Source organism: Macrobrachium rosenbergii, chromosome 54 (assembly GCF_040412425.1).
Source record: "Macrobrachium rosenbergii isolate ZJJX-2024 chromosome 54, ASM4041242v1, whole genome shotgun sequence".
In the NCBI taxonomy this organism is placed as follows: Eukaryota; Metazoa; Arthropoda; class Malacostraca; order Decapoda; family Palaemonidae; genus Macrobrachium; species Macrobrachium rosenbergii.
In genome coordinates, this window is record NC_089794.1 from 26,188,198 (window position 1) to 26,203,197 (window position 15,000).

The 15,000-nt window shown below is 33.8% G+C and overlaps 1 protein-coding gene across 1 annotated transcript in view; it reads right to left on the reverse strand.

The window, feature by feature from the left end:
* Positions 1-2,333: 2,333 nt before the first annotated feature.
* LOC136834619 (uncharacterized) overlaps positions 2,334-15,000 on the reverse strand; it is a 48,658-nt gene continuing 35,991 nt past the window's right edge. Inside the window, exon 3 of the mRNA XM_067097197.1 lies at positions 2,334-2,831. Coding sequence (XP_066953298.1) covers positions 2,334-2,831 — 498 coding nt within the window. The remainder of the gene's footprint in view (positions 2,832-15,000) is intronic.

Here is a 15,000-nt window from a genome sequence, read left to right on the forward strand (position 1 = left end):
CAAAGTTTAGCCCGAAGCACGACTTCGAATCACGTCCAAAAAAAAAAAAAAAAAAAACAATCAGACAGAATTTTCTGTTTCTAAGGCCTCGGATGCTTCTCGTCTAAAGGCCGCCGCCACTAACTCTCAGTTATACCTGCGCAGTTATGTCTGAGCAGCCGGCCTCTGCAGGCAAAACTGACCCCATTAACGTTCAGTTTGACCTGCACAGGAATAACTACGCAGGTATAACTGAACATTAGTGGGTTCAGTTTTGCCTGCACAGGACGACTGTGCATGCATAACTGCGCAGGTATAACTGAACAATAGTGGCGGCGGCCTTTAGACGAGAAGCATCCAAGGCCTTAGAAACAGAAAATTCTGTCTGATTGTTTTTTTTTTTTTGGACGTGATTCAAGGTCGTGCTACGGGCTGAACTTTGATTGCTGCGTCTCCGGGTTATTCAATCGGTCTTTCAGTCCAAATGCGAGTTTTACATGTTATCCTCAAATACGTGTTATTCCTTGTTCTATCAGTTCTCTTTTGTTATCATTACTATTTTTATCTCTTTTGTTGTTATCATTTCTGTTCTTGTCCCTTTTGTTCTTATTACTGATATTTCAATTCACTTTATCAGTATTATTACTATTTTTATCCCTTTCATCATTGTTGTTGCTATTCCACTTATTTTATCGTTACTACTAATTTAATGCATGTTATTAATATTATTTTTAACGTTTTATCATTATTGCCCAAGTGTTGAAAGATATTAGTCAAACAATAATAATAATAATAATAATAATTCTTTTTGTTATCTTTTAAACAGGTTCTATTTTTTATCTCTTTTATTTTGTAGAAGACTTTTTCTATTTTCCTTATTACTTCTCTTCATTTCAGCTCGCCTATATTTGTCATTTCATGGGGAAAAGTCAAAATCTGTTCTGCTTCTTTATATTTCTATTTACTTATATTTCAATTGTTCACGCGTTTCGACGACTCTTCTCATTCTCCATTATTACTATTTCTATCCCTTTCATCATTGTTCATGGATGGCTATTCCACAGCGAGTTTATCGTTTCTGCTACTAATTTAATGCATGATCTTCGCAACCTAAATATTATTTTTCCCATTTTATCATCATTGACATCATCGGTGTTGGCTGATATTAGGCTGCAAATGAATAATAATAATAATAATAATAATAACAATCCCCCGACTAAGAAAGATAATAATAATAACATCATTCATCCGCATAATATAAAGGTGAAAATTTTTCGATGATCTCAGCCGGCATCTGTGACCAGTAATGTTGATAAACCAGGAAACTGGAATTAAAGTCTTCACATTGAATTCATATTTTTTTCAAAATACAATAGTTATTATTGTTATCAATATTGTCGCCATCATTGACCCCCGCTAAAGCCCGTTTCTTAAAATATTTCTCTTACTATTATTCTTCTCTGCAGATCCACAAAACATGTTAAAAGTTAGTAACAATACAACTTCCAACAGACACAAAGTCCACTGGATTTATTAAATATTTTATGACGAACAGATTGGTCTCTGCGTTTCCTTGTGGCCCGAGGGGCCTGGCAAGAGGAGGTAGTGGGCCCCGGGGTCTTAATTGGGGACTAGTGTTATGGGAAGAGGGAATTTTTTAGCCAGAGCTGGAAGCATTTCCATTTTTTTTATTATCTTTGTTTGTGGGGTAGGAGGAGATGGGTAAAAATTCTTCTTTTCTCTTCTCATCTGTGACCATTAATGTTGATAAACCAGGAAACTGTGTATTAAAGTTTATGCATTTAATTCATATCTTTCAAATACAAACTTATTCTTCTTATCAATATTGTCTCTTATCATTGTTAAAGTGCCTGAAAATATTTCTGTTGCTATTATTCTTCTGCTTGCTAGTTCTTGCTGACATGACTGTAAAGTTAGTAACTGTTCTGTGCTGACTGACTGTAAGTCTGCTGGTTTGTCAAATATTTTATGGCTGCAGGTTCTGTCTGCTGTTTCTGCTTCTGGCTTGCTGGTTCTTGCTGATTGACTGTAATGTCTGCTGGTTCTGTCTGACTGTTTGGCTGGCTGCTGGTTCTGTCTAGCTGTTAGCTGCTTGCTGGTTTTGCATTTTTGACTAATCTTTGTGTTGTGACTGTTTGGAGGCTGATGGTTCTGTCTAGCTGTTATCTGGACACCCCTGGTTCTTGCCCATTGACTGAGTCTGCTGGTTCTGTCAACTGTTTGGCTGGCTGTGGTTATGCATTTATCAGTTCTCTGGCTGGTTCTGTGCTGACTGACTGTAAGTCTGCTGGTTCTGTCAGACTGTTTGGCTGGCTGCTGGTTCTGTCTAGCTGTTATCTGCTTCTGCTTGCTGGTTCTTGCTGATTGACTGTAAGTCTGCTGGTTCTGTCTGACTGTTTGGCTGGCTGCTGGTTCTGTCTAGCTGTTATCTGCTTCTGCTTGCTGGTTCTTGCTGGTTGACTGTAAGTCTGCTGGTTCTGTCTGACTGTTTGGCTGGCTGCTGGTTCTGTCTGACTGTTCGTCTGCCTGCTGGTTCTGCCTGACTGTTTAGTTGGCTGCTGGTTCTGCCTGACTGTTTGTCTGGTGCTGGTTCTGTTTGACTGTTTGTCTGGTGCTGGTTCTGTTTGACTTTGCCTGGCTACTGGTTGGCTGCTGGTTCTGCTAGTTCTGACTGTTTGTCTGTCTGCCTGCTGGTTCTGCCTGACTGTTTGGCTGGCAGCAGCTGCTGCCTGTGTTTGTCTGGCAGCCTGACTGTTTGTTTGGCTGCTGGTTCTGCCTGACTGTTTGTCTGGTGCTGGTTCTGTTTGACTTTGTCTGGCAGCTGGTTCTGCCTGACTGTTTGGCTGGCAGCTAGTTCTGCCTGACTGTTTGTCTGGCAGCTAGTTCTGCCTGACTGTTTGGCTGGCAGCTAGTTCTGCCTGACTGTTTGGCTGGCAGCTAGTTCTGCCTGACTGTTTGGTTGGCAGCTAGTTCTGCCTGACCGTCTGTCTGTCTGTCTGTCTGTCTCAGCGTCGTCACTGTCGAATCACATCCAATTGATGAAAATGGAACTTGAAAGTAATGGGATAGAGTTTACAATCATACAAAGAAATCATTCAAATATTCGTAATACTTTTGATTTATTTTCCTTACCCGGTAGTAGCTGATTATTGATTATATACATTAAGGAAAAAATAACTGGAATAAGACACAATAAAAAAGAATAAAGGAGGAATAACAGGGGCGATGAGTGGCCTGAAATATCCAAATGGTGTCGGGAAGGATCATAATGAAGACGATGAAGAAATCGAGCTTCAGTAGAGTGGTCGTGATGGAAGAAGACCTTCAGCATTAACACAGGATTATGACCCTTAAGAGCTCTTCATTAATTCTGTCAACCAGAGGAAGATTTTCTATGGGAACCGCCAGCGTCTTTTTTGATGGAAGGAGAGGACAGCCTTCACGGAGGTAATCACATTTGGTGAAAGGAAACTTCCATTTTTAGTTTTCTGTTAAAGAAAACTGTTGTGCCGGCTTTGTCTGTCCGTCCGCACTTCATTCTATCCTCACTTTTTTCTGTCCGCCCTCAGGCTAGATGGCTGCAAATTGGTACTTTGATCATCCACCCTCCAGTAGTTTTTATATTATTTAAGGTTAAAGTTAGCCATAATCGTGCTACTGGCAACGATATAGGATAGGCCACCACCAGGCCATGGTTAAAGTTTCATGGACCGTGGCTCATACAGAATTATACCGAGGCCACCTTAAGATAGATCTATTTTCGGTGGCCTTGATTATGCGCTGCACAGATAATTCGATTGCGCCGAAGAAACTTCGGCGCATTTTTTACTTGTTTAATTACTTTCTTGTTTGCTTGTATGATTATGCAATAAGTGATGGGTGGATTTTTTCCAAATCTTTATCAAAAGTGGACCTTGTAATGGACAACGAGTGACTGAATTTTGAGAGAGATAAGACTGTCATTTTTTTTTTTTTTTATGAAAGGGATCTCTTTTGAAAAGTGGTTTGCTCAGCCCTGGAGGAGATTTACAGTCTCCGAGCATTCACGTTATTACTAAATTTGATTACTGGACCTAAAATTTAAGCTTTCAAGATTTCATTCATTTAATTCTTTTTGAAATTGCAACGACAAAAATAATAATAGTTTCAAAACTCACTTATCCGTTTTTTGAGACTTGCTTACTATTCACAACCACAAATCCACACGCGCGCGCGCACACACACACACACACACACACACGGCAAAACACTGTGTTAGGGTACTGCGAAAAACACCATTGTCCTCTCACCGGTAGAATAACTGTAACATAAGTGAAGGTTGAAATGGCGATTGTTAACCATAGTGATCGCAGATGAGAGGTTGACACCTATTGAACGACGGCAAGTGTTAAAGTTATCACACGGATGGAAAAATAATTATATTCATACACGTAGCCTTTTATATAACTGAGTACTGCTGATTCAGTACTAGTTGTTGTATATTCCTCAATTACCTGTATGTATTTGTAACAGGCACAATGACCTCTTGACTTCTCCATAAGCCTTGGATCCAAAACGAAGATCAAGTGAAGGAAGCCCAGTTAACAGATTCGAACTCAAGCATCAAGGGAAGTCGAGCATCCATTGAAGAGACTGTACTTTGGAATTTCTTAATTTAACCTTCATTTCTGCATCAAGGATTTGTATTGACGGGTGTATCCAAAAATTATGAAGACACTGAGGGGTTTAAATGTCACTGTGGCCATTATATATACACATATATATATAGATATATATATATATATATATATATATATATATATATATATATATATATATAATGTATAAATATACAAATATATGTTATATATTTAAGCATATATATATATATATATATATATATATATATATATATATATATATATATATATATATATATATATATATATATATATATATATTTATATAAATATATACATATATATACATACATATATATATAATGTATATGTATATACACACATGATTAATTCCCGGTCATAGACTTTACAGAGATGAAACAGAAGCATCAGGCGTCGTGCACAATTCTTATTCTTTTCTCGGGAGCCTGACACACATTGTGCGTTGTTTTCAAGACCTGGCGCAAAAAGCATGCCCTCGAATAAAAGCAGATCCGTAACCTGTTTTCGAAAAAGTGGTTTTTGCTTGCAGGCGAGAAAAGCACTCGGGTGTGTTTCCTATTGGAATGGAATGGAATATAGTGTTTAGGCCAAATCCTGTTGACGCTTCGGTGTCTATTCTTTTCGAACTATTTTTTTTTTAAACGATACAGATATTATTGTTATTCACCATATGCCTTTTTTCCCCGTAGAGAGAGCTGACCTTTTTCCCCTGGGGTGGGGTTGCTAGCCACACACGGCCTACTCAACCTTGTCTGCGACCCATGACAGTCTGTTAAGCAACAGGTACCTAACTACTACTTAAGTTAACAGGGCAGCGATGGATTCTGTAGAAAACGTTCCCAAAACGTGCCTCCCAGTGGGATCGAACTCAAGGCACTCGACACTCGCTAGCAAGGCAAGGTCACTAACCACGAAGTTTATGGTCCATATTATTATTATTATTATTATTATTATTATTATTATTATTATTATTATTATTATTATTATTATTATTATTATTATTATTATTATTATTTTCAACAAATACTTATAGCAGTATGTAAGTCTTAAAATGGAGAAACAGATTCACCGTTATGTATGAGTACAAATGTATTTTAAGATAAATCTATACAGAGCGCTTTTGGGAATCTGTTTGATTCCCTTTTCAATCTCTGTTTAGATTCGTTTTTAAATATATTTGTACTTAGGTATAACTGTGGACTTGTTTCATTATTATTATTATTATTATTATTATTATTATTATTATTATTATTATTATTATTATTATTATTTTTAATTTTATATTTCATCATTTTTTTTCTTTTATATTTCATAAGTTTCATTTCTTATTATTATTATTATTATTATTATTATTATTATTATTATTATTATTATTATTATTATTATTATTATTATTATTTATCGCATTTTTTTACATTTTATATTTCATAAGTTTCATTTCTTGATATCATTATTATTATTTTTTTTTTTTTGCATTTTTTAAATTTTATATTTCATAAGTTTCATTTCTTGATACTATATTATTATTATTATTATTATTATTATTATTATTATTATTATTATTATTATTATTATTATTATTATTATTATTATTATTATCATATGAACTTTCAAAAGATCAAAAGGTTTATAAACTCCACTTTATATCACAAAATTTTATAATCAAACTTCTCTCAGGATCTATTCATTCGTGACATTGTATAAACATGGAGGCATAACCCATATCGGACCAATCCTGTTCCTCCCAGTCTTCATTTTCTTAATAAGAAAAAAATTCTCGAAGTATTTTTCCATTTTTCTCTCAGACTATCTCATGAAAAAAAAATTTATTTACTAAGCCTCCTCTTTATCTCAAATCTCATAATACTCTTTAGCTGCCAATCCTTCCATTATCTATATATATATATATATATATATATATATATATATATATATATATATATATATATATATATATATATATATATACATATGAATATATATATTTATACAGTATATATATATATATATATATATATATATATATATATATATATAGAGAGATAGAGAGAGAGAGAGAGAGAGAGAGAGAGAGAGAGAGAGAGAGAGAGAGAGAGAGAGATATTCATTTGACACAATCCAGACAAAACCTGTTAATTCTTATCTCTATTCCAGATTTAAGGTCCACAGATACCATAATCCTGGGTTCGATCCCGATGTGAGGTACACATTTTTTTCTATTCCTGATATGGTATTGTGTTGATTTTTCTTAAAACCTAACTCGTTATTTAGCACACTTTCACATTATCCTTTCATTCATATTCTTTATCCTATTCTTAAAATGCTCCTTTTATGACACCCCCCTCCCCCCTGTATGCTACTAACCCTTTCTGGCCTCTTTTATCCATTCTCGAATTTTATATAATCTTTATGAACGTGCATGTTTCATACATCTTCCCAAATAAATAATAAATAATAACCTTCCCTCTTTCTAAGCAAATTTTACCTATTCTTGAATTTTCCATGAACCTTAAAAGCTTCCATGTTTTACAAGTCTTTTTGCACAAATAATAAACAATAACCTTCCCTCTTCCTAAGCAATGTCCCCCAGTTCGACGAAGTTTAGAGCCAAATCCTAAACTCTAAACGCTCTTAACCCTTTCCACTACCGACCTTCTTATCCGCAGTAACTTACAATCTAACAACTTTCCGCAACATTTTCTCTTCCCCGGTGAAGAATCCTCTTCAGAAACGAAGTCATTTGCAATCAAGTGGGGCTCGCGCAATCCACAAGAGCGGCTTTCGGGGCTGACACAATGCAGGCGATGATATGAGTTCCCATAAATCCTCGAGGTGACTTACGATATTACATGAACTACCCAGTTATTCTTCTCCCCAAAGAAGTATTAAGTTCTCTCTCTCTCTCTCTCTCTCTCTCTCTCTCTCTCTCTCTCTCTCTCTCTCTCTCTCTCTCTCTCTCTCTCTTTCGGTTCCTTTGTTGCACGTTTCTGCAAGGAGGGATTATTCCTGGTAGCTGTATCGGCTGTCTTCTAACAAGAAGAGGAGGTAAGGTATTGGGAAAAGTTTCTTACTTTACTAATTATGTTCGTATGCATGATATCGAAAGAGCTTTTTATCCATACCATTGATCTACTCCTTAGCCCTAATGTTTTCTATTAACTTCTCTGTCTCTTCGCGACGAAAAATGAACGGTTAAGTTATTGTCTTTTCTGTCTGACCCAAAAGGGAATAGGGCTTATACCCTCATTGGAAAAGGTGCAGAATTGCAGTTTTGACTCCCACCAGAGTTTACGAGGACCTTACGCTGCTCTACCTGGAAGTCAACGCGCAGCGAAACTGACGGAGAAACGCAAGCACTTGTCACCAACCGTTTCACAAACAGGGCAGCTTTAGCTATCAATCAATGAATCAGTCATTTCCTGTGGCATCCACGGGGATGCTTAGGGAATCGATGAACACACGCCACCACATTCTGTCCCGGGCTAACTCCTCAAGATCTCTCCCAACACTCGTCTCCTGCTTTTCTCCTCATTGTCCTCAACACCGTCTCCTTTGGCCTACCTCTACCTATTCTACTAAGGGCAACAATCCACCCTGGTGTATCTCGTATTATTCCTTGTCTTCTATTCACAAGGCCTAACTTTATCTAAAACTAAGAAAAATTATAAGTCCTCTCTCTGCTTAGTACTGAGTTGTTTTTACGTTAGATCAAATGGATTAACTATTCAATTCACTCGAAGACAATTGTTTTTTTTTCAGTCGAAAATTTTTCATACTGAGCGAATCTGGTGTACATATATATATATATATATATATATATATATATATATATATATATATATATATATATATATATATATATATATATATATATATACATACATATACATACATATATATATATATATAATATATATATATATATATATATATATATATATAATGTATACATATATATATATAATTTATTTATACATATATATATATACACATACATACATATATACATACATATATATTTATATATATATATATATATAATGTATACATGACAATATATAATATTTATTTACAATATAAACACAGTATAATATAATACAGCATACATACATATAAAACAGACAACAGTCAATAAAACAAAACAAGACAAAAAACAAAAAAGACAAAAAAAAAAACAACAAAAGGGAGAGAGAGAGATTCCCCACAGGGCAAGCTGAGACAACTGAATTATTGATGTCCAAGCGCGCCACTCAAGAACAGAGATCTGGAACCGACAGCCATTGACACTTTTAAAGAGAGAGGATTTCATAAGCCTGATTTTTCTGGTGAAATCTGAACATGAGGAAACTTCGTCTTTTTTCACGTTGTCTCTCTCTCTCTCTCTCTCTTTCCACCCTTCTTAATTTACCCTTTTTGTCCTTTTTTTTTTTTTTTTTTTGTCTGACTGTCACAGACATTTTGGTTGCGCCGTTGAGGTACTGGAAGAAAAGGTTGGTTTTATGTCGGTAGGAATTTCATTTGCAAATCTCTATTCGAATGAGAAGGATTATAATAATAATAACAATAATAACAATAATAATAATAATAATAATTATTATTATTATTATTATTATTATTATTATTATTATTATTATTATTATCATTATTAATAATAATAAAAAGAAAAACAAAAATGATAGTAATAAAAATAATAATAATAATAATTATTATTATTATTATTAGTAGTATTATTAGTATTATTAGTATTATTATTATTATTATTATTAAAAACAAAACAAAAAATAATAGTAACAATAATAATAGTAAATTAATACTTATAATAATAACAATACTAATAGTAATAATAAAAATAATAATAATAATAATAATAATTATTATTATTATTATTATTATTATTATTATTATTATTATTATTATTATTATTATTATTATTATTATTATTATTATTACAAAAACCTACGAACCTGATAACCCCTGGAGAATAAAAAGCTTCTATGTGGCGCTTTGAAAGTGAAGAACCTGAGAATGATAAGCTGCAAAATTAACCAATTTGAAAAATGACTGAAAAGGGAAAATGCTTGCTTCCCTTACCTTGGAAATCGCAAACTGACGGCTCAACATTATCATTGTTTTGACGTTGGGAAAAATAACGACGGTATTTCAGCGAAAAAGAATAATAATTTCCAGTTGAAATTTCAGTGAAATCGAGATAATGTAGATATTCCAAATATATTGTCTGGTGAAGGTTAATGAAATATCGCGCGAAGAATATCGTGACGAGTACGTCAGTCATTTTCGGATATTTTCTGTACAGTTTTGGATGGCTTAATTAACTGTATTGGATAAAAGGATATATATATATATATATATATATATATATATATATATATATATATATATATATATATATATATATATATATATATATATATATATATATATATATATATATATATATATATATATCACAGTATATACTGTATATATATGTGTGTGAATGTATGTATGTATGTATATATAGGCTATATGTATGTGTGTGTATATGTATATATATATATATATATATATATATATATATATATATATATATATATATATATATACATATATACATATATATATGTAAATATATAAATATGTATGTGTGTATATATAGTACATATATATATACAGTATATATATTTCACTGTGTGAGGGTAAGAATGATAGAAGCTACTGTATGCATTGTAAGGAACATAGTTACTTTGCACTGCGGAGAAGGTGTGTGGTAGGGCCTTGACTGAGAGAGTAAGGAGATGGCAGAAGAGTTGACAGGGGGAGAGCAGTGTGGATTTATCAGAAGAAATTAGAATGTGTGGATCGACTTGTTGGTCATGATACTCTGATGCAGAAACTCTGTCTAAAAGTGAAAAGTTTATAGTGACACACATCACTGCCCAAAATGGAAAACCGCAAAATATCTGCAAAAATTTTCAGAAATTTTCAAAATTGAGATATGCCACCTATTGGCAGTTTCAGAATGATTCTTCAGTGACGCTCCCATTTGCAGTATCTGCAAAATACAAAAGTTACTGCAGTTTCAAAAAAATGATTCTTTAATGCTTCCAAAAGTTACTGCAGTTTCAGATTTAGCTTTCCATGAGTATTTATGGGATCCAATTTGCAGTATCTGCAAAATCATAGTAAGGCAAGGGAAAAGGGAAAATTGAGATATGCCACCTATGTAAACCAAAAGTTTTTTCAATCATTTTTGTATTTTATCTGCAAAATCGATACTGCAAGTGCAGTTACCATTCATTTTTGGTTTGCAGCTGTAGATTCAGGCCAGATTAGTCAAGAGACGCCAATCAGGAAATGGCGCACTCAGACTCTTCACCTTCTGTACAAGCCTCTGGAGGGGGACGAATATAATCCCAAAGAGGACCGTAATCTTTTAATGGAAAGTTTTTTTTTTTTTCATTGACGGAAGAGACTACGAACAGTGCCTGGAACATTTTCTTTGTATTTATCTAATTCCCTCTGAAGAAGGATAAAAAGGTTTCCTAGGAAGTTTTATTCTCCCTTTAGATACAAAAGTTTCAAAGAAGAACGCTACTGGAGTTTCCTGAAAGGTAAAGGGTTGGTGATAATTCTTTCCACTTAATTCTCTCTACTCTGCACTAGATCCTCTTAGTTGATTCTTTTCAACGTGAAATACGTTATTTTCACTTTTGAGATGTTTGCATTTAAAACAGTCTAAATGCTTTTACCTCTGTATTTTCATTATAGTATAAAATGAGAAAAATTCCATACCTTGTTTTCTAATAAATGACAAAGTTAAAATGTGACATATTATTTAGATTTTTAACCTAAAAGATCAAACTACATATCTAGAGTCATATCTCCCCATAACTACATGAACGTTCACAGAGATGTAATAAGAATAAGTCTCCGCAAAGCCCAATTCTGAAATAAGAATAAAAATATAAGGTTTAGGCCAAAGGCCAAGCGCTGGGACCTATGAGGTCATTCAGCTCTCAAACGGAAAATAGAAGGTAAAGGAGGTTTGAAAGGTGTAACAGGAGGAAAACCTCAAAGCAGTTGCACTAAGAAACAATTGTTAGGGGAGGATGGAAAGAAAGGTGGAAGAAAGAGAATGTGAACGGAGGTACAGAGAAAGGAATGAAAGGGGTTGCAGCTAGGGGCCGAAGGGACGCCGCAAAGAACCTTAAGTAATCCCTACAGTACATCGCATGAGGTGCACTGATGGCATTATTCTCCTACGGGGTCAATTCTGAAATAAAATATTTACCAAGTCTGAAATAAAATATTCGCAAATTATTTCTTATGCCATAACAGATTTTAGAGTAAAGATATTCACAGTGAAATCCGCATTAAAAGCTTAGCCCGGATCTTCTTTTCATTAATCTTTAAGAGTAAAATGTGGGGGAAATGTGGCTTAGCACATTCTTTCCAGGAATGAAAATAGTCAGAGGTCGTGCCTGACTATGAAATCATACGGAAAATATGTTTTTTTTTTTTTTCAAATTCAGATCTCCGGCTGTGCTGAGGGATGTTGCAAGATTGTCCACTCAGTAATTCCTTCAGGAATATTGAAATCTTAGGGAATAGACTTTTATGATTTATTTAGAGGCTACTGGGGAAAATACAGATTAAATACAAATGAATGAAAATGAATGAAAATGACTGGGAGAGAGAGCAAAATGTTAGTAACTAACATTATTCAAATTGCAGCAGATATCTTACAGGACACCCATGCGTGTGTGAGAGAGAGAGAGAGAGAGAGAGAGAGAGAGAGAGAGAGAGAGAGAGAGAGAGAATAAACTATTAATAATCAATGAAATCCATTAACTTCAATCATATACCACTCAGGACACTTGAGAGAGAGAGAGAGAGTAAACTGTTTTTAATCAACGAAATCTATTAACTTCAAGGATATATCACCCAGGACACTGAAGAGAGAGAGAGAGAGAGAGAGAGAGAGAGAGAGAGAGAGAGAGAGAGAGAGAGAGAGAGAGAGCTGTTACAACGGGCAAATGATAAAGGAAATAAAGGCAGGCCAGATGAGTCGTGGTCTATAGGAGGGAGACCTCTGGTGGCGAGAATACAGGAAACAGGTCTGCTTTAAACGACTGTGTCAGGCTCCAACGAAATAACACCCCACCTCTCCCATCTCAAGACCTTTGTCCTGACACAGAGGACACGGGAAGTCTAAAAACGACGCAGTCTGGAGGCATACCTATTTTTAGGTGGAAAAAGTAGCCCTAGCTCGAAAAATTACATTTCATTAAAAGAAAAAATTCCTATGGTCATAGGATAATCTCAAAAGAAATTAAACTGTTTTGGCTCTCTCTGAATCCAGAATTGTTGTTTAATGCATATGATTTAGCCGTATATATTTTATTTCCATAATTGAAGTTGGTGTTTTACGGGGAATCCAAGAGCGTTTTGTTAATTTGAGTTTGCTGCATACATAATCTCATTTACCGTATGTATATATACATATATATGTATATATATACATATTTATATGTATATATAAATAAATATATATATATACGAATATATATATATATATATATATATATATATATATATATATATATATATATATATATATATATATATATATACATATAAAGTACATCGATATGGTTTTCAGATCATTTACCTCTCCTATATGTATACGGATTTAGCCCGATCTCATTCTCTTCTTGTTGATGGTTATATATACCTAATCACACGGAATTCCATTCCACATTAACGTGTAAAAAGTAATTTTTCTTGTTCCAATTCAATTTTCTACGCTGTTTGACGTAGTAATTATTCCTTTGCTTCCATATGCTGAATAATATTTTACCAACCGTTATTTTGAATAACGTTTTTATTTTACGCTGTTGGAACCACTATTTAGGAAAACTAGTTTCAATATACTCGCGTCATTCTGATTACGTGTTGAAAAATCCGGAGCTTAATTTCACAAGGTTTGCGTTTTTGGAGTTAATTCTTACAAAACCGTACAAAACAGCGAAAGGTTGTATTTCATAATGAGAACTGACGTTGCATGTGGTTTGGGCTGAAAATAGAAAATGTGATATTCTATTTTGATTGTTACTTTGAATGTTTTTCTTTTATGAATGCCATTGTGAAGGACAGACTCATCCAAAAGAGATTTCGTATGAATGAAATATATCTTTGACTTTCAACTCTTATGTTAAATTCATTTGATATCAGAGACAATTTAACATAAATACACAGAAGTTTTTTTTTTATCTATAAACCATAGTTTGCAATCGGTTTCTTCATACAAAATTTCGTACTACTGAACAGAGGACGAATTCAATATAACAATTACTTTCACAGTTCCCAATTGTTCCGAACTTGTAGGTGACATGACCATCTATTCCATTGGTTCTTAACCAGGGGTGCGAAGCCGGTTCCTAAGGGGTGCGAGGATACCTATGAATAATTAAAGAAAAATATATTTTTATATACGCATGTTATTTTTTCTGCAAAAAAATAAAAATAAAAATAATAATAATAATAATAATAATAATAATAATAATAATAATAATAATAATAATAATAATAATAACCTCTTTTATTTCAGCAATTCAGAGGATGCGAGAACTGACTGCTGATTTGAAAGGGGTGCATACACTGAAAACGGTTAGGAACCACTGACCTGTTCCGATTACAAGCTTTTTAGACATACAGTGCCTTTCCTTCTAACACTTCTGCAGTCCAGCACCCAGGTGCTTCTTAGATTTCCTCTGGTCTTCGTTGAGCAATCAACGTGCCTAGAATTTTCCTCAACTTAAGGTCTTTAAACCTTGTGACATTATTATTATTATTATTATTATTATTATTATTATTATTATTATTATTATTATTATTATTATTATTATTATTCAGTAGATGAAACCTATTCATATGGAACAAGTCCACCAAAAGGGCCACTGACTTGAAATTCAAGCTTCCAAAGAATATTAAGGTATTCATTAGGAAGAAGTAAGAGAAAGTAAATGGAAATACAGAAAGAGTAGATCCCACTTATTAAAAAATAAAATAAATAAATTGATAAATAGATAAAAATGTATTAAAATGCAAAAGAATAGTATTAGGGTAGTAATGCAAAAGAAATAAAGACTGCACAACCTCCTCTGTAGGGAAGCTGTTCCACAGCCCAACGGCGCGGCGTGAGAAATAAAGAATCTCTGGAACTGAGAAGTTCGACAGGTGCACTGTAGGCATTACTTAAGGTTCTTTGCAGCATGCCTTCGGCTCCTAGCTGCAACCCCTTTCGTTTCCTTTACTGTACCTCCTTTCATATTATCTT